Source organism: Equus asinus, chromosome 1 (genome assembly GCF_041296235.1).
Source record: "Equus asinus isolate D_3611 breed Donkey chromosome 1, EquAss-T2T_v2, whole genome shotgun sequence".
NCBI lineage: Eukaryota > Metazoa > Chordata > Mammalia > Perissodactyla > Equidae > Equus > Equus asinus.
Window position 1 is genome coordinate 191,455,225 of NC_091790.1, and position 18,996 is coordinate 191,474,220.

At 44.1% G+C, this 18,996-nt stretch overlaps 1 protein-coding gene across 1 annotated transcript in view; it reads right to left on the bottom strand.

Annotated features, from left to right (window-relative positions):
• The window catches only part of CREB3L2 (cAMP responsive element binding protein 3 like 2), a 107,346-nt gene that overhangs the window by 8,683 nt on the left and 79,667 nt on the right, over nucleotides 1-18,996 (bottom strand). The window contains exons 4-8 of the mRNA XM_044778361.2: nucleotides 18,015-18,102; nucleotides 14,145-14,329; nucleotides 11,963-12,109; nucleotides 10,958-11,016; nucleotides 9,609-9,677 (exon numbers count right to left, since the gene is read on the bottom strand). Coding sequence (XP_044634296.1) covers nucleotides 9,609-9,677; nucleotides 10,958-11,016; nucleotides 11,963-12,109; nucleotides 14,145-14,329; nucleotides 18,015-18,102 — 548 coding nt within the window. The remainder of the gene's footprint in view (nucleotides 1-9,608; nucleotides 9,678-10,957; nucleotides 11,017-11,962; nucleotides 12,110-14,144; nucleotides 14,330-18,014; nucleotides 18,103-18,996) is intronic.

Below are 18,996 nucleotides of genomic sequence, written 5' to 3' on the forward strand. Positions count from 1 at the left end.
ACGGTAGAATGACTTAGGCTCAAGTTGGGACCCCCAGCTACAGGTGCAAAGTGCTACAAGTTTGGAAGAAGGACCATATAAGTCTGGCTGGGCAATCAGGGAAGGCTGCATGTTTACTAGTTGTGTGGCACTTTACTTGGCATTCATCAGCATATCCTCTCCAAACTCAAAGATAATTATATTCTGAATCCACTGCAAATGAAAATGGTTGTTTAATGGTCCCTGATTTCTAACAGTTTATAATTCAACTCTTTAAGATGAGAAAACATATAGTTTAAAATAGATTTTTTTCTAGCTTGAAATTTGGGCAGAAAGCAACAGTGATTTATAACATGCTGTTTGCTGCTGCTGCTGCTTCTACTCAGATTAGCGCAGGTGAACCAAACCGATGGGGGAAATGATGAGCCATCAATCAACAACACTGAGTGATTTCACCTGAGGAGAGTGGGTTAGCTCATCCAACCCAAATCTAAATAGATTTCTATGATCTGATAAAGCTTGGGAAATCCATATACACACATACAACAGAAACACTAATTTTCGTCATAAGGAAAGAAAATTAATAGCAATTGAGTGCCCACTGATTGAGTTCTAGAACTTCATACACTAAGATACTAAGTAATTGTCTCAAGTAAGAAGAAGACCTAAGATGTAAACCAAAACCCATCTGACTCCACAGTTCATGTAATTTTCAAGGTGGTACAGATGGTACCTAATCTATAACCTAATAAAATTAATAAGAAAGACTTCTTACTAGTAGATTCTTTCTTAAATCCAGTGACATTAACAGCATATTGACAACAGCCCAACAAAGAGAGATGTCCACCATTAGATATGAAAAGGTGACTATCAACAGGGACCAAGCTGCATACAGAAGAGCCACAGTGAAACCCAGTCCAATGGCAATGAGATACATACTAACAAAGGTTCAGTGAAATGATACAAATGAAAACTCTAAGGGCAAACATACATGTCCTGGTTCATCTCTGGATACACCAAAGATAAAAAGTAAGTGATGGATAAAAGAATCAAGGATGCTCCATGCCCTACTTCAAGTGTCAGGAAGTCAAACCTCGGCTTTGGTTAGAAAATGGAAACTAAAAAGACCTGTTATTCTGTCAGACACCAAAACAGCTGATGAGATGGCTTTAGGATTGCTAAACTGGTGCACATTCACTGGAACAGGGGGATAGGCTCTCAAGGCAGAGAAACCTGAGTTTAGATCTCAGTACCACTGCTATGTGCCTTTCATCCTTACTTAAGTCCTGAGTTTAGGCAGCTAGGCAAAGTTAATTCCCTTGACCTCATCAGCTAACAGAATAACGAGAGAATCCCCTCCTGGGCTACTGTGGGTTTGCTGAAGCAAATACACCTTTGAAGAGTGCTTGCTGTCTCTTTGCACTGATGACAGATGAAGCCAGCCCTCTTCATGGGAAAGCCTGGGACCTCATAACTGAGACGTAGGTCTGAGATGATGTGGCACTTTCCCTGATGCCACGGGGACAGATGCCACGGCCTGCTGCGTTGGGAGCTTGGATGACAGCTATTACCCAGCTTGCATGAAAGCCTGGGAGGAGAAAAGGCAGCCATCAGATGAAATGGAAGAATGAGTTTAAAACTAAAGCTTTAAAAAGTCAACCATAGGACAGACCCCATGGTGCATTCACAGCTCAGCATAAAATTCTCCTTTATTACTGTATTTTAAATCATAAAAGATCATGGCTATTTATGGCTTAATGAATCCTTGGTCTTCCAGGAGCAACGTCTTAATTTAGAGAAAGGAGTACTCTTAGCAAATATTTATCTGGGCCAGGAGATATTTCACAACTTGTTAAATCGGAGTATCTAACACTCAATTGAAAATGTGGATTTTCGTCCTGTGGTGAGATGTAAAAATAAACTTAGTGGCTGTCCTCATACAGTTCCTTGCAAACGAGCAGTGGAAGGCAGCTGCCAGAGTTGCCCAAAATAAAGCATCACCCTGTATCTTGGGAGGCATATTAAAGGAAGTTGGGCAAAACATTCAAAAGTAGCCGAGAATGTGAAACACCATCTTATAACAACTGAGAAATGCCTCAACAGACTCATGTTTTCTTTGTATTTGGTTTACTTTTGTTTTCTTCTGTTTCCTTTATTTACAAGAGAGAGTAGGGGAGAGAGAAGAGTTATACGGTTACTGCATGTTATACTTTGAACACTCAAGTAGCTAATTTCCCACTGGAGTCAGAAACCAGGACCCAGGAAAAAGAAGAAACCGATGGTTCCCAATTACTTGCTGTGCTGGGAGCTTCAAACCAGGCCACTCTATAGACATACTTTCTACTGAATCTTCTAACACATCTCACTCAGAAATGGAACTAGCTGGGCTCGGGTGTGTATATGCACAAATGTGTGTATATAAACTCTCTGGGTAAATCATTCTCCTACAGAGAAGAAGGAACTTTTTTCACATCCTTATGGAACTATCTAGAGCAGTAATTTCCAAATTCCAAATCATAGATCATTAGTGGGTCATGAAAACAAGTGCATTGTGACTGGCGTGGTTTTTAATGAAACAGAAGCAAATAGAACATACAATATCCAAGAGCATCATACATAGTAAAGACGTCTTCATTTGCGAAACATTCATATTAGTTACATATATGACATACCATACATGCAATATGTCTGGGTTCACTATACCAAACGTAAAATGATTATACTCAAAAATGTCTATGTGCCACTTATCTAGTGCATACATGTAAAAAAATTAAATATCAGTGATTATCAGGTGGCTTCATGATGGAAGAGCTCAGCATCCACGTCCTTCTGAAGAAAAGTCCCATCTGAGTCCCTCCTCACCCCTAGTCTTCTAGAGTTGGTGTTAGGGTTAGGAGCGGGGTATCCAAAAGCTGAACCATCCACCTCAAAGTCCTGGGGTGGAGAGTGAGGGGGTGGTAGGATCCAATGTTAATAATTAGGAGTCCTATATATTATATAACAATATTTAAGGAGACTCATGAACTATCTTAAAGACTTTTAAATACTAAAGTGAGACATATACAAAGGACAATCAATCACATTCCACTAAAATCCTAAACTCTGAATATTCATTTATTTATGATCATTTATGGAAGTTTCGAGGATTGTTCCTGGGGCTCTGGTCTAAATGAAAAAAAAAGAAAGCATAATTTTCTCCTTTCTCTTTTGGTGCAAGTGCTACATTACAAGAAGAGCCAGAGGGCACTTCTGAAATATTCTATTACCTACTCACCCAGGAACACAAAAAACAGAGTTCTAGAATGTTTTCTGGGGCTGTGCAATTTCTAATTTCATCACTAAGTTACTCTAAAATGCCTTCCTAATCTCTCCAGGGAACTTACTCTGGTACCCAACAATCCTTGAAGTCTGAAATATTTTCACCTAAAAAGAAAGCTTCTACTCTTCATACAACCAGAAGTTAGAGAAAATGAGAAATGAAAAGTGAATTAAACCAAGATAAAGGTCTACAGAGGAGTAACTTGGGTCATTCATCAGCACTCCAATGGCCTCTCTGTGTACAGCAGGGGGCTGGGCTCATCCGGTTATGGTCAGTCCAAAGGGAAGAGGAGAACTCACACGTGGAAAATCCTAAGAGTGCATAGGGAGCAAATATACAAAACTGGTGCAAATGGATGCAGCAATGTGGCAAAACAAACAAATTAGGAGAGCAAAACATAGTCAAAGCCCGGTAGGCTTAGCTGGAAAGCACTTTCCCAGGAATTGTATATAGATTGTAAAGAACAAGAAAAGTAGAGGTAGACAAAAAGAAGGACTACAGCCAAGAGGAAGCTCAAAGAGGACAATTAAGGAATTCTTATTTCTGATAACAACAGAGATACATATCAGAACAAACAGGTCCCTTACTTCTGTGAAGTCTGGAGAAAGAGTGCAAATGAGGCCCACATATCACACATCTCCTCCTCATCCAATCTACCCCAAGACAGGCAAACTCTGTCCATAGGTGCCCCAAATACCTGCTCCTTCCAACTCTCTCCAAGGCTGGGTTTGAATTCAGGATTCTTAGATTCCCCAGCGTTCCTCACCAAAAAGCAGTGGTATGGGCGGAACTTCTCCTGGCCACAGGCTGCTCCCTTTCTCTTCCCATCTCTGGCTCTGCCCCACACAAGTTGGGAGAGACAGTTCTCCTTGGGTCTCATGCTCCTACATGTTTCACTGACAACGCCATGACAAAAGTCCTGATTGCTCTTCTCCACGGGCCATAATATAGGTTGTTTATGAAGCTGGTAACCTTGAGAGAAGAGGTAATGTCTCCCCCGGGTGAAAACCAGGCTTAATTACTGCTTGCTATAAAAGCAGTGGATTCCCTAAGCTTAGGTTCCTTAGCTGTCACACAAACCCCCTGAGAACACAGCATCCACCCAGATCCATCACAGAACTTGAGGGTGAGGAGAACCGATGCAAATGTGCTGATGCGCATGCTGCTTGCTGTGCTGTGAGTAACGAAGTCCTTTGTCTCCGACCCAGGAATTTCATGTCTTCTGTTAATAAGATCAAATGGAATCCCAAATCAAACACACTGTGAAGGACTTCAGACACACATTTGCCAAGGTTCAAATTCCATACACAGCCCTCACAAAGAGCTATCTTTGGCCACCCTATCAGCTTAAGGGGTGGCCCACTGGTGGCCAGATCTACCATTTGGAGAAAGACTTGGCATAGAGATTCACACAGGCCTTGAAAATGGACTAAGGCCCTTGAGGCAGGGAATTCCAGGATCCCAGGTACCAAGGAATGATCTAGAAGGGGGAGAGTGAGAGCTCTGGATAGACACATCTCCTTGGTCCTGCTGACTACTCATCCCATGGAGAGGGGTGTGGCTAGAGGAGAGCTAGAGCAGGATCCTCTAAAACACAGAGTCCAAAGCAAGCCCTCTTGCTAAGGTTTAGAATTGGCCCTGTGCTGGGGAAAGGCAGTGGTCCTTGAAGGAGAGAGGGGCACAGCACAGGAGAAATCAAGTTAAGGACAGATTTAAAAATTAAGAGGCTGAGTTCTAGTCCCTGTTCTACCTTTAAATGTTTGGATGACCTTAACCTCATGAGGTCTCCGTTTCCTCTTCTATAAAATAAAATGATTAGCAGTTAAATAAAATGACCTCTAAAGAGCATTTCAAGTCTCAACGCTCCTACAAGTCAGGGCTGGAGGAGGGGATCTGTAGCTCACTGCCCTATAGAGGCAGGAGAGCAAAATAAGAAATGAGTGGAGGGGCTGGCCCAGCAGCACAGCAGTTAAGTGCGCACGTTCCGCTTCGGCGGCCTGGGGTTCGCCGGTTCGGATCCCGGTTGCAGACATGGCACCGCATGGCAAGCCATGCTGTGGTAGGCGTCCCACATATAAAGTAGAGGAAGATGGGCACGGATGTTAGCTCAGGGCCAGTCTTCCTCAGCAAAAAGAGGAGGATTGGCAGCGGATGTTAGCTCAGGGCTAATCTTCCTCAAAAAAAATAAATAAATAAAACTTGTTTAAAAAAAAAAAAAGAAATGAGTGGAGCAAATTGAATCACAAACGCCCAACACTGCTGGGCTGGGCAGAGTCTGCACATCAGTTGTGCAGAAGACAAGGATATAAAGGGGGAAAGACAGGATTTCTCAGGAATGAGACAAGCGTAGGGCCATCCAGAGAGCTTGTAGCTTAGAGAGGTGAATGATAAGCATTAGAAAGCCAAGAGGATCCTCTAGCGGCCATGCATGGGTCTCACCTGGACTTTTAAGTGAAAATGTATGTCCTGATTGAGCATACATTTCCCAGGGGCCCCATACAGAGGGCCCCCTGGGAAAGCATCTCTCATCTTACACGTTTCCCAATGGCATTCCATTAGCGGACCGCCTCAGCAAAGGAAGAGTGAAGGTGCCTTCACATGGCCTCAGCTCTGCTCCGAGAGCCTCCTGCAGTCAGGCTGCAGAAGGGTTAAGAGGACTTCTTCATCTCTCCCATCCCCATCCTCTTGCAGCTTTCTGAGCTCAGGTGAAAGGGTTTTTTCACCTAGAAGCCAGCAAGATACCAGGCAGCTGCTGCTGAGGCCAGTACAAACGGAAAGATTCAGGACCGACTCATTTCCGAGCACACATTTTCATCCGGATGGAAAAGTCCCCTAAGGGGTGTAGCACAGAAATGCTAAAATGCAAAGAGGTATACTTTTTCTTTAATTTGATCAATGATAAAATACCCACTCACCTTTCCCACCATGTCATGCCATCGGAAACAATGGCACCCAAGGTGTCCCCCACTACTTCTGGTCTCCCAGCATCCTGTTCACATACAGCAGTCACTCCTACCTCTGTGCAGCTCCTCCAAAGGATAATAATACAAGAAGCATGAGCACGAACACAAACACAGGTGTGTGTTCATTAGGCCCAGCCCTGTACTTAGTTCAAACACTGGGTCACCTACACGACGTGACATGAGCAAAGGGTCCAAAAGTCTCCCCTTACCACACGCCCAAAGCACCGACTTCCTCTTGACTGGTTTGGGCAGGAGATTGCCAAGGCTTACATTACAGTCACTTTGGCTAGTGGGGTGCCCTCTGAGTGGAGGCCCTCACAAGAAACAAGAGGAGAAAGGGGGAAGGGGCAGCCGCTGGGAAGGCAGGCCCACCTGCCCTTTGCAAGAAGCGCAGCTCTGCTTTTGTTTCTTGACCTCTCAAGTCAAAACACACCAAAAGCTGCTGCACTTTAGAAATGATGACCCTAGGAGCTCCCTGATGAGATTTCTGTGAGAAGATTAAAGATTAAGACATTGTCAGCCATTACGACCATGAAAGAGTTGTCCACAAGAGGTAAGCTTTGAAGAGAGAAGAAACGGGAGAAGACGCACAGGGCCTCTGGGGGAACCACAGAGGAGGCTCCTGACAGACAAGGGACAGAGAAGAGTACCGATCTCATGAGGCAGACTTCTTTTCTTCAGTGGAGGTTCTAGTCAGCTACACGACGGGAGAAAGGTTCCACAGCCAGTAAAGAAGAGAAGGAAGATCGTCACTGACTCTCAGGGAAGAACATGGGCTATGCTGACCCCAAGCTCAAACATGTCATATGTTCCCATACCTCATGTGGTATAATAACCAACATCATAGTAAAATAGCTACAGCCATTATTTAAAAAGATAAAAACAACTGGCAAAACACGGATTGTTGTCACATGGAATCAGATGTGCCTTATGTCAATGTCCCTCAGACGAGAGCTCTTTACCAAAATCTGATAGAAATAAGGATTCTGTAGAAATACATTTATTGGTATGAAACTATGGCCAGTATATTTGGTTAAATGGAAAAATTTCTTAACAAAACAGTATGTACAATATAAATACATACAAAATATTCCAAAATGTAAGCATCTCTCTAGGTGAAAAGATGGCAAATTTTTTTCTTTTTAAAATATATTTTCTCATTTTTTCTACAATGGGTCATGTGTGGGTTTTGGGTTTTTTTTTAAGTTAAAAAAATATAATACAACACTGTCGGCCTGGAGAGGGGAGGAGAGACACTTCATCCCAAGCGCCCGCTGCTCCCCAGCACAGCCCGTGCTGCATCTCTGCTGCCCCCATGTGGCGGCGGGAAGACCTGACACCCAGAGCCCCTAGACAAGACCAAACCTGGACAAAACTCGACAGTTATCTTGGATAGATTCCTCTTCCGTTTTTCACCAAATCATGGCCTGGATTTGTCCTACTTGTGAACAAGGGACTTCTGTGGCAGCAAGTGCTAGGATGGGCGTGAGAACTCCTATCTGCTCAGGATGCTAAAGAGATGGATACAGACTCTGGCAGGGGGTCAGGACCCAGAGAAACACTCTAGCAGGAGTGAAGGTGGAGATAAGAAGGGATGAAGCCTCAGGAGACTAATGGCCAAAGGCGACCGTGAAACCAGAATCCTAAAGCGGTACTGGAAACCATCTCCTCTGTCTCAGGGGATCAAGGCAATACCACATGGAGCTGGTAACAGTTACTTAATTCTGCAGTCTGTCTACAGGGCACTTAAAGAGACTGCCCTTCACCTGCTATATGAGCTCATGTTCCCAGAAACGCAGAGGCAAATTCAGTGGGGCCACAATGTCCAATATTCCCGCTGATGGCAATTTTAACTCACGACTAGATTAGCCTATTCTTTGAGCAACAAACCATGAATATTTAGGAAATGGGAGCCAAATGTAATGTTATTATCAAAAGACATGCAAATAGATTTAACTTGATCCATTAACATTTGCAAAATTGTTATTAGGCATTAATGCTAAGCCTTAAAATGATTAATTAATATTTTGCTTACTTAAAAGTCAACTTTTCCCTGCTTGAATTGTCAGATCTATAACAACTAAGAGCAACAGGATCCCCTGACTCACAAACACCTTACTTTCCAAAGCACAGGTATGTGCCACATACACATAAACACACACATTCTGGATGAATGCTCCCCAACTCCAGTTTCTTAACCCTATACTTTAACCCTTTTCTCTTGCATATGACCCAGGGATAAAGCTCAATACTTGTTGTGGATAGCAGAGTGGAACCCTGCCCAGTCTTTTTGTGCCATCCTTTCACCTTCCAGCATTCTATCAGACAATGCTCTGCTGCTATTCATAGGGTTTTCATGGCCAATTTTTTGGGGAAGTGGGTAGGTGGGTGGTCAGGTCCTTCTTTCTAGTCTGTCTTAGTCTGGAAGATGAAACTTGTCCACCATGGGTGACTCTGCTGGTATTTGAAATCCCAGTGGCATAGCTTTCAGCATCAAAGCAACATGCAGCCACCACAGTACGACAACTGATGGACAGGTGGTGTGGTTCCCTGACTGGGAAATGAACCAGAGCTGCAGGAGTGAGAGCACCGAATCTTAACCACTAGCCCCACCCGGGCTGGCTTAGGCTCCTTCCGTACTGAGGCTCCAGACCCAGATTGTCTGCATCTAAATGCAGCTCTAGCATTAACTGTGTGACTGTGGGCAGATGACCTAACCAGCTGAGTCTCAGTTACCCCCCTCTGAATGATGGAGATGGTAATAGGACCACCTCACAGAGCTGTTGGAAGGTTAAATGAGTTAATACGGTAAAGTGCTGAAAACAGCGCCTGGCACGGGGCATGCTGGAAGAACTCATTAACTCACTCTGTCCTGCAGTTATTTTTCAAAATGGGTTTGAAATGTAATTAATTAATTAGCTAATTAATTTTCAAAACTGTAATTTAAAAGAATAAACTTGATTTTCTCTTTTTTTCATGAATAAACACCATTTCTTACTCAAATTGGGCGACAGGGAAGTGGCCAGTACCTCCTTGTCCATGTCTGAAGTTTGATGTCCTTTTCAGGAGAACCAAAGATATTGACTTTATTTTCCTCCAAGCCTCTTCCTTAACCCGCTTATAATAGCCATGATCAGCCTCTTCATTAATCTTACTTCTTTTAGGAAAGTAAAGAACGTGGATGCGCATGAGTGTGTATATGCTGTGGGTGTGGGGCAGGAACAGGTGGGCGGAGTAGGGCTGTCCCGTGACCTCCATCTTCCTTCCGGCTCTGGTCCTGGATCCGCCCCGTCTTCCCTGCCTGTCAGTAGGCAGCGCCACCAGCTCCTCACTCCAGCGACACTTACCTATTGGTGTTCTCTAGAACCTCTACCTTCTTCCGAAGCTCCAAGTTCTCAGTTGAACAAGACTCCACCCTAGAGAAGAGAGAGAAAGAAGAAAAGTAGTTTTATTAGAAGAGCAAACACTAAGGCAGCAGCTAGGGTGGAGGTAGGTGGAGATCAGAGAAAGAAGACGGGCGTTAGTTGTTCTAGGGAGGTGAGGGAGAGAGCTCGGCCAACCTGAGTTGGCAAGAAGGAAAAGGAAACAAAAGAAAATAAAATTAGACTTGAGTAGCAAGTGCCTCAATAGTGGAAAATCGATAGGGATGGTACACAACATAAACTCTTTTAGGGTGTTGCAACCTTGTTTTCTCTCAGCCCTTCCCTCCTGCTCTCAATGCCCATCACACTCCTCCCTCTACACTACAGGAGTCTGGGCGCCGTTAACTGTACTCTTGGCCAGAAGGACTGACAGGAAGCCATGGGGTTTTGGATAGGGTGAGAGGGGAAGACAAGAACCCAGGACCTCAAGACAAGCAATCCGGGCGGTGGAGCATGCATGCCCCAACGAGGCAATAAAGAGATTTTCATTGAAACATCTTGACCCTGGATCCCTACAGAAAATGATGGAACAAAACAGGACTACTTAGTGCTAAATTACCACTATCTCAATCAGGAGGTAGAAGCACTAACTTTCAGTAGGAACTTCAAGAACCAGCCAGGATCCACTGACCACTCCTTTCCCCAGAGACACAAGAAGACTCATTGCTGGGGCTGGGGCCACATTCCCGTCTGAAACTGATATTAGTTGGTCAGCTGGAGAATTATTTCTAGGGCTAATACAAAATTGAATTGAATTCATATTTTTCTAACAGCCCTCCTGACCTTCCAGCCTTTTCAGAAGAACAGAAGGTGCCATCAGGTGTCTTTTGTAAAAAAGTCACTCGCCTATAGCATGAGCTATACTGGACAGAAATAAAGAATGCCACCTGACTTATTTCATTCTCTGTCTGCTTACTCTCAGGAGCGAGGGAGTGTGGCCAATGGGAACTGATTAATTAGCACTGCTCCTTCTGGCCAAACAGTGCCTCTCCTCTGAGGAGTTCCAGGAACGTGCCCAAACGTTAATATTTGTACTTGCTTGAAAGGAAGCCCTCAAGGACTCAAGGATCCTAAGATTGAGTGTACTAATTCTCACCGTCCGTATAAGCTTTTCCTTCTAAAAACCACTAGGGGGCAGTCAAAACATAGCTGATTAACCAACCAGCTTTCATGGCAGCCAGAATGAAGGTTTCTCATGGAAAACAGATGCTCGGCACACACATTTCTCTATGTATATCGCCCAATAAACACAACCAGTTTGGCAGAAGGCTTACTTTTTCTCCAAGCTGTCCATGTATTCTTTCTTCTTTCTCCTACTTTCCTGGGCAGAAATCTGAGATATAAAAGGAGAAAAAAGGATTAAGTTCCAGCTATATCAGTAAACCGATTAGGCATAAATGCAAGACACGGAGGCCATTACCACAGAAATCAGCAAAGTCTTGCTCACTTTTGTGGCCACTCCTCATTTATTTAACCTGCTGGTTCATCTGTTAATCACTTCTCTCCTCTCTGGTTTCAACCAACCTATGCTCTCACCTACTTTCCAACAAACTAGGCCCTAGTGGTCAGAACAGAATACGTGGGTCATAAACCATCTTATGGTCTTAAATGATTTCAACTCCATGGACCTCCGGTGGTTCGACTATAAAATATAAAAGAAGACAGCTGGGCTTGGCCACATACAAACTCCCTCCTGGTTCTGCACATGGATGAAAGTTATAACTAAACTCATTCCTTCTTCCTCTCTTTGCTTCCTCCCTCCTGCTCTACCCATGCCTTAGGCTTGCCCCTGGGCCTCACCAGCCCTGATTCACACTGTAGGGGACTAGAACCAGGAGACTGCTGGACCCAGGTATAGAAGGGTGGTCTGCAGAATCTTTTTAATCAAACCTCTATCAAGAAAAAAAAGTTAAGCAAACACCTGTAATGTATTTATATTTATTTACAAATTATATACATGCCAATTAGAAGGAAATACGGTGCACATCATAAAACAGAAATTTAAAAGGTTGCAACAAAAAAATAAATGTAAATGGACGTTCTAATATTTTCCTCCCATCCCTGAATGGATCATCTTGGGCACTAAGGAGGGTGCACACCCGATTTGGGAGTCCAGTGGCCTAGAGGATGGATGGAGGGGTTGGAGGAAGACAGGGGCAAGCCTTGGTCCCCACCATGGGCTGGGCCAGTGTTGGCCATTGGGAAGGGAGGGAGAGCATGTGGGCTTGGTTCTGCTCCCTGTCTCTGCTCACAGAAGTGCCTAGATTTGAAGGGCTCACCTTATTCTTGATTTTCCTCCGGATTTTCTTCAGCGCCTTCTCCTCTGATTTTGTCAGGGGTAATTTGGTGGGGATGGGATAGCCCTCAGCAATCAGGGTCCTCTTCTCCTCCTCTGTCAGGACCAGTGGGCCTGATCCCTGCAGTTTCTATGCAGACCAAGAAGCAGAAGAGGGTCAGAGAAAAACACCCAGGACACTGAGGAATCTCCTCCTGGGGGTGAGGAGAGTCTGTTATAATACCTTGCAAATGGCTGAGAGAAAAGGATGCCCATCTGCTTTTGGTGGTAAATGGGTACTTTACAGTGGAAGCAAAGATGGAGAAGACACTCTCATGTGACTGTTATAACCCAAGATTTATAATTCAAGGGAAAAGGTAAAGAAATATCCACCCATGACTTCCCAGAAAGTACCCCTCTAGCTGAAAGGTCAAAATTAAAGGACAGAATTCATTTCCCACATCCCTAGAGATTTCCTGGCCTTGAAGTGATGAAGGATTTACTTGGAGCTCTGTTTGTGGGAAAGAGTTTGGTTGTTCTCTTAAAAAAACAATTTTGTAAGATGCTCTCTACACACGAGGGGTCACTCCTTATCCTCTACTTACAGCTAAGGAGCCAGGGCTCTCAGGGATACACCTATAGGCACTTTCCATGGAAGTCGCTGGTCAATACGGTCACAGACTGTCCATCATCAGCAAGGATGAGAACTGTAGCTCATCTCATTTAACTCAAATTAGAATGACGTGTCTATAATTAGTCAAACAAATTTCATACCTGTTGCATATTAGCTCCACGTTAAATGCCGTGGAAGACTGAAAACAAATTCCACCTCGCAAGCAGCTAATGATCAAGATTGAGACTGAATCGATACACGAGAAAGGATGAGAGCAACTAAACGCTACACCGTAATATTAACTCAGGGCACATTAAAAATTTGGAGAAAGAGAACACTTGAATTTATGTGATTAAGGGAAGGATTAGGGTAGGAGGTAAGACTTGAATTGGGCCTCCTGAAAGAAAGGGGATGATTTACGTAGAGAGAGGAGGGCCTTCCACGCAAAAGGCAGTATTTTGAAGAGTAACTGAAGCAGCCGCTCTGCCTACCATGGGCAAGAAGTTCTTGAAGCAGCAGTGGGTTGGGGCACACATGGGGGGGCCCTTGGTACCAAGCAGAGGTATTAGGGCTTGACACCAGTAGTTAACAGGGAAACACAACATGGTTGCTGAGCAAGAGGATGATATGGGGGGATTTCCTCCATGAACACGTAGAACAGACTGATTGTGGGAGGACACACAGATACACAGGATGAACACTATTCCAGTAATCGAAGGAGTGAAGTGTCCGGTTAGAGCTGAGAAGGTAAAGATAGAGATGGAAAGAGTTAATTGCCTTGACTTCAGTAATAGTGATACATAAAAATGTGGCCACAAATCTAGAACTTTCTGAGACAGATTGAATTCAAATTTTCAAAATTATGTTCATCAATAGATGGTTCTTATCGAATTTTTAAATATCTCATTTCATTTAAATTTGCTCTGCGTGATATTATAAATTCAATAAGGTTGACTATAATTTTTAAATCTTGAAAGAAATCAAGGAACTCTTCAGAACAATAAGAAGTTAATTATCTATCCCTATTTTTTATTTGGAAAATGGTGTCCTTATATTCGTGAGGGATGAATGACAACTCATGATTTCTACACCTGAGTCGCTAGGTTAAGAGCTGACCCACAGACAAAAGAGGGTTAAATTGTATTTTTGAGATTTAGACATCAAAGCGTCTAATCTCAGAGAGATTTCCAAACTCATGAAAGACTGCTTATTTAAAAAATAAGTTATTTCCTATTGTAGGTCATAAGGACCACCTAGATTGATGGTAAATATTTGTGATATAACTTTGAGGAGAAAAACAACACGTTTTTATTCCTCATGCTTATAGCTACATAAAATAAACGTATGAATAAAAACTGGAAGTGTGCACAGGAAGAGAATTGTGTTAGCTTTGTGAGATTATAGGCAGCTCATAAAAAATGTTCTTTTAAGATTATCACCTGCTTTGGCAGTTAAACATAAACTTTCTGATAAGAATGAAAATCAAGTGGCCCTGAATGGCACCCACTGTGGGCGAAGCTCTGAGTGACAGAAGGAAGGGGCTCAGGCCCAGAGACGCAGGTGGAATACTCACATGAGGCGCTGTGAGGAGAGGAGAACTGGAGAGGGCCGAGGGGGCCCGGGCCACGGCTCTGGCCGGGCTGTGGGTCTGGGGCAGGCCGAAGGGGTGCAGGCGTGGGTTGGGGCTCAGGCTGCCCTCTGAGTCACTGCTGTGGCTGCTGGGTGGGGTGGGCGGTAAGTGCAGGTGGTCCACGGAGGCTGAAAGAAGAAAACAGATTTCATCCATCAGACAGCAACAAAGCAGGACTCGGGGGGGTGGGGTGGGGGGGGGGGGCGGATAAACAACTGCACATCCATACAGAGGAACCCGGGACAGCTGAACAAAAGAATAAGGAATCTCCATGTGCCGATGTGGAAAGATCTCCAAGATGTATGGTCGGGAGCGGGTTAAAATAAATCAAGGTGCAGAACAGTGTATAATGGAGCCCTCCTTTTGTATGAAAAAGGAGAGAAAGAGAATACAGACTCCTATTTGTTTGTATCGGTGTAAAGAAACACTGGAAAATAGATAAGAAACTGATAAAATTATGACCTGATGGGGGCAGGGGGAAATTAGGGTAGATAGGGACTGTGTTGGCATAACTTTTCACTGTATTCATTTTGTGTAGCTTCTATTGTTTGAGTGGTAAACCATGTTAATATGATGATCTTTAAAAAAAAATCGCGAAACCTGGGAGCCCATGAGGGTTTGAGAATAGTTCATTTATTTCTAGAGGAATGTGCATGGTAGGACCGCAGGCAAGATGCCAGGCATTCTTCATGTAGAAAATATGAAATCCATTTGTAGATAGATAAATAGGCACTGGGAAATAAAAGGGGCAGTGAGGCTTTCTCCTGCAAAGTCTCTCAGCATCTAAAAGTCCATCCCTCGCCTCTCCTTGGGGAGGCACACACTGGTTGCCAGGGCCCGCGAGCCGCAGTGGGCGTCCCTTTCCAGGGCAGCAGGAATGGGCTCCTGGAGGAAGAATCCACTCTGAGTTCAACCTGATAAAAAGAGTTCTGGGGTCTCATTCTTCTGAAATACCTTGAGAGCCAGCCACAGTTACTAAGCCAAGGGACATAATCTTGGGCAAGCCTTTCATGACTACACCTCTCCCAGGGCCCCCAGGACAACGCATCCCTTAGCACAACAGCTCTGAACTGGGCATGGTGCCTGGGTGCCTCCCACACCCCTGGGCTTGCCTGGCTAGAGAACTGCCTGGGGCCACGGAAGGGCCTCAGCCTGTTCCTCTTCTCTTCATCAGAGACTGCCTGACGTACCGTTGATGGCAAGGCCTTTCTGAGGCACAATGACCAACCTAAGAAAAATGGCCCGATCCAGAGCTGCCTTTGGAGGTGACAAGCAACAAAGTAGCTCTCACTCCTTCTAAAATACCTGAATATCCGAGGTAACAACAGGTGATGTCCCTCTCAGCCACCCCCACCATTCACAGAACACTTTTTTCCCCCTTCTTTCTCTCTTCTCTCTCTCTCTCTCTCACTGTAACCTTCCTCTTCCTCTTTTTCTAACATATTACTTTTTGCTAGATGTTTTCCTTGTTCTCTGCCAAATAGCTGCCTGGGTTTTTTAGTGTCTGTGAGCACTGAGAGCTAAAGAATATTCTAAAACAATCCTACATACCTCTATTGCCAACAGTTCCAGGCAGCTGAGCAGGGTAAGTGTGAGCCTTAAATCTGTGCTCGGCTAGAAAGGAGTCCTGAGAGGGTTAAGCAAGGTTTTCGCAACGGCACAAATACCTATGGCACCTTATGGTGTTAAATAAATTAAACAAGGAGGCAATTAGACTGAGGTGGCCTTAATGCTGTGGCAGCCTACGTAAGCAAACCAAAATCTAAGCCTGTAAATGCCTCAAGGTTATGAAATCAAAACCTAAGGACAACCAATCACAGACAGCCACCTGGGCTGTAAGCTACAGCCAACAATCATTCCCCTACTTTGCTTCCGCCTCTACTCTATAAAAGTCCCTCGGAGCTTCTGTTGGTGGGGCACTCCCTACCACTTCCGGTTTGGCACTGCTGGATTCGAATTGATTTTTGCTCAAATAAACTCAAAATTTATAACACACCTCTGTTTATCTTTTAACAATGGTTAAAAGAAAAACAACACCGGGAGCTGACTAACCTGTTAGGGGCTCCCGTTGTCTGCACGCTGTGCTGGAACATTCGGGAGAACAAGCCAAGAGGACCTACCCAGAGCCTACCTGTCCCTTTCACTTGGCACCAGCCAAATAATACTTTTCTCCTTTCTAGGCAGAGGGTGTCCCACAAAAAACGGAAATGTATGACAGGAAACGCGAAGCAAACTTGAATCTCCTCTTTCCCATCTATCAAGAGCTACTGACCTGGCCACAGGTGCCTCAGTATCAGATTTCTAAATATCATGTGAAATGCCACTCTTAGGTTACTGAAAGGGCTGGGGACAACGAGGTCCTTTGCCTAGAAGCCCTGAGGTATCAAGGGGATTGAATTTCCTAATCTCTGTTTGTCTAGGATAATGAGAAAGGACCGCCATTCACTTTACTCTTGAAACATTTCTCCTCCAGCGATCCCAGATTCTGAAGCCACGATGGGATTTGCTGTTACACTTATGACACTTTCTGAAACATATTGCAACATAAATTAAAAGAGCAAGTGTATTCCATAGCGATAGCAGTAACAGGTGTCATAAAAACAAAAGGAATTACTTGAAAGCAAGTAATATATAAATTAGTAATATTTAGTATATAAAGCTGAAAGGAACTAATAATACATGTCACTCAGTGCAAAGAAATATCTCAATATGGATTCTAGTCATATTATTAATTTTTTAAATTTAATCCTTTCTTTACTGATAATAAAGGCAAATGCCAACCCTGATTAAATTCTCACAAATCAAATCCTGACTTAGCTTCTAGTGGAATGAAGGTAGACTAGGCGTCCATGAGAACTGTTCGTGTGTGACGTCAACACGTTAAGTACACACCACAGCACACATAGCTTTTCTATGACAAAGACAAATACAGATTTCTTACTTGTTGACCACACGAATAAACCGTCCTGCTAAACTTGGACTGAAAATATAAATACAAAGGGGGGTGATGGCATGACCAAAGGCACAGAATGAAGAAGAGCATGGCCCATGCAGGGGATCTGAGCCAACAAGGCAGACTGCTTCTCTACCTTCCACGAGACTTAGGGGTCTGTGTTCAGAAGTCCTGACAATGAGCTTCACATGAGAACAAAAGGGAGAAGTCAGAAAGAAACCGACATAGAGAAGAAAACAAAGGGAAAGCATGACAACTTCAAGTATGACATTACTTAGTTCTAAATGGATGGCAAGAAGCCCATGAGATACACGAACATTACAAATAGGTAGGAGGCTCCTTGCAACTATTGTCATCCAAGATCAACGTTTAAAAATACTGAACGGATCAGAGAGAGAAACTGTGAATTCACTTTACAAAGGGTTTCAACTAGAGTTGTTTTAAACAGGCAAGGTGCCTTCATGGAGTCTGTTTCCTCGCTTCTCCTGGTCCTCACTCCAGTGCAGGGAGCTGGGTTCCATTCACAGGTTCACCAGCGTGGCCTCAGAGCAGCAGCGCTCTTGAGCGCCAGCACCCAAGTCTCACAGCAGCCTACAAAGGTTTGAAAAATCATCCTGGCCAGGAGTAAAAGTAAAGTAAAAGCTTCAGCTGGAAATTAAGCATGTACATAGATGGGTAAATAAAATTTAGCTTTCGAAATTTGTATTTAGAGTCAAGATTTTTCAGAAGAGAGCTCTTTCATAAAGCAAGCTGTGCCTGTGGTACGAACGAACCCCAGCACATTCTCCCACATTCCCTTTCTCTTTAGACGCTGCCCCGACACCTCGTAACCCGAAGGAATGGAGGCAGGGCACACAGACCTTCTTTAGGAGACAAGTTTAGGAACTGATCCACTTCATGAGGCTCCAGCTTAATCTTTGGAATTATGGTCTGGCACGAGGAGTCAACCTAAAGGAAGGATTTCAAACACAGTTTTTAAAAACTAATAACAACCCTGAAGAAACACACAGGGGAGCTATCTGTCATCTGTGTCCCCCTCTCAGGGCAGCCTCATTTCTCGGGAGCCGGCTGAGGCCCCTGAGCACAAGCTGCTTCTTTGACAAGGAGGTGTTTTAGTTCTTAACCTTTCTCTCACTGCCAAACCTGGCATTACCGTTGATGGAACCCTCACAATTCTAAAATTAAAAACCCAGAGCTCACATATCAGTGCTTTTTTCTACTGTTTTTAAGGTAATATGGAGGTATTTTATCATGAAATAGTCTGGTAAGTTTTTAAAGGACCACAGGCCTCCACCAGTTTGTCCTGCAGTAGGAACTACGTGAGCCAAGCCCATCCATTCTCTCTAGGATTTCTGATAACTGACAACATCTAACCATGAAATACTCAGTAGAGAAAGGAGAAAAGGCATCTGGCCCAAGCACAGGAAGCAAGACCATAACCTAACCTTTCTGAGTTACACACTTAAAAATCAATTGAACTAGGGGCCAGCCCAGTGGCGCAGTGTTTAAGGTCACACATTCTGCTTGAATGGCCCAGGGTTCGCCGGTTCAGATTCCGGGTGCGGACGTGGCACCGCTTGTCAAGCCATGCTGTGGCAGGCATTCCACATATGAAGTAGAGGAAGATGGGCACAGATGTTAGCTCAGAGCTAATCTTTCTCAAAAAAAAAACCTAAAAAAATCAATTGAACTAAAATCATGTCCAGCAAGGAGACTAACACATATTCTAGAAGCCCAGTCCAATAAAGGGACTCAGGCAGCTACTGAGAAAGGAGTGACAGAGGGCAGTTGCAGAGGTGTTCATCCTACAAGGCTTCATCTCCCACACAGATAGCGTGTAGG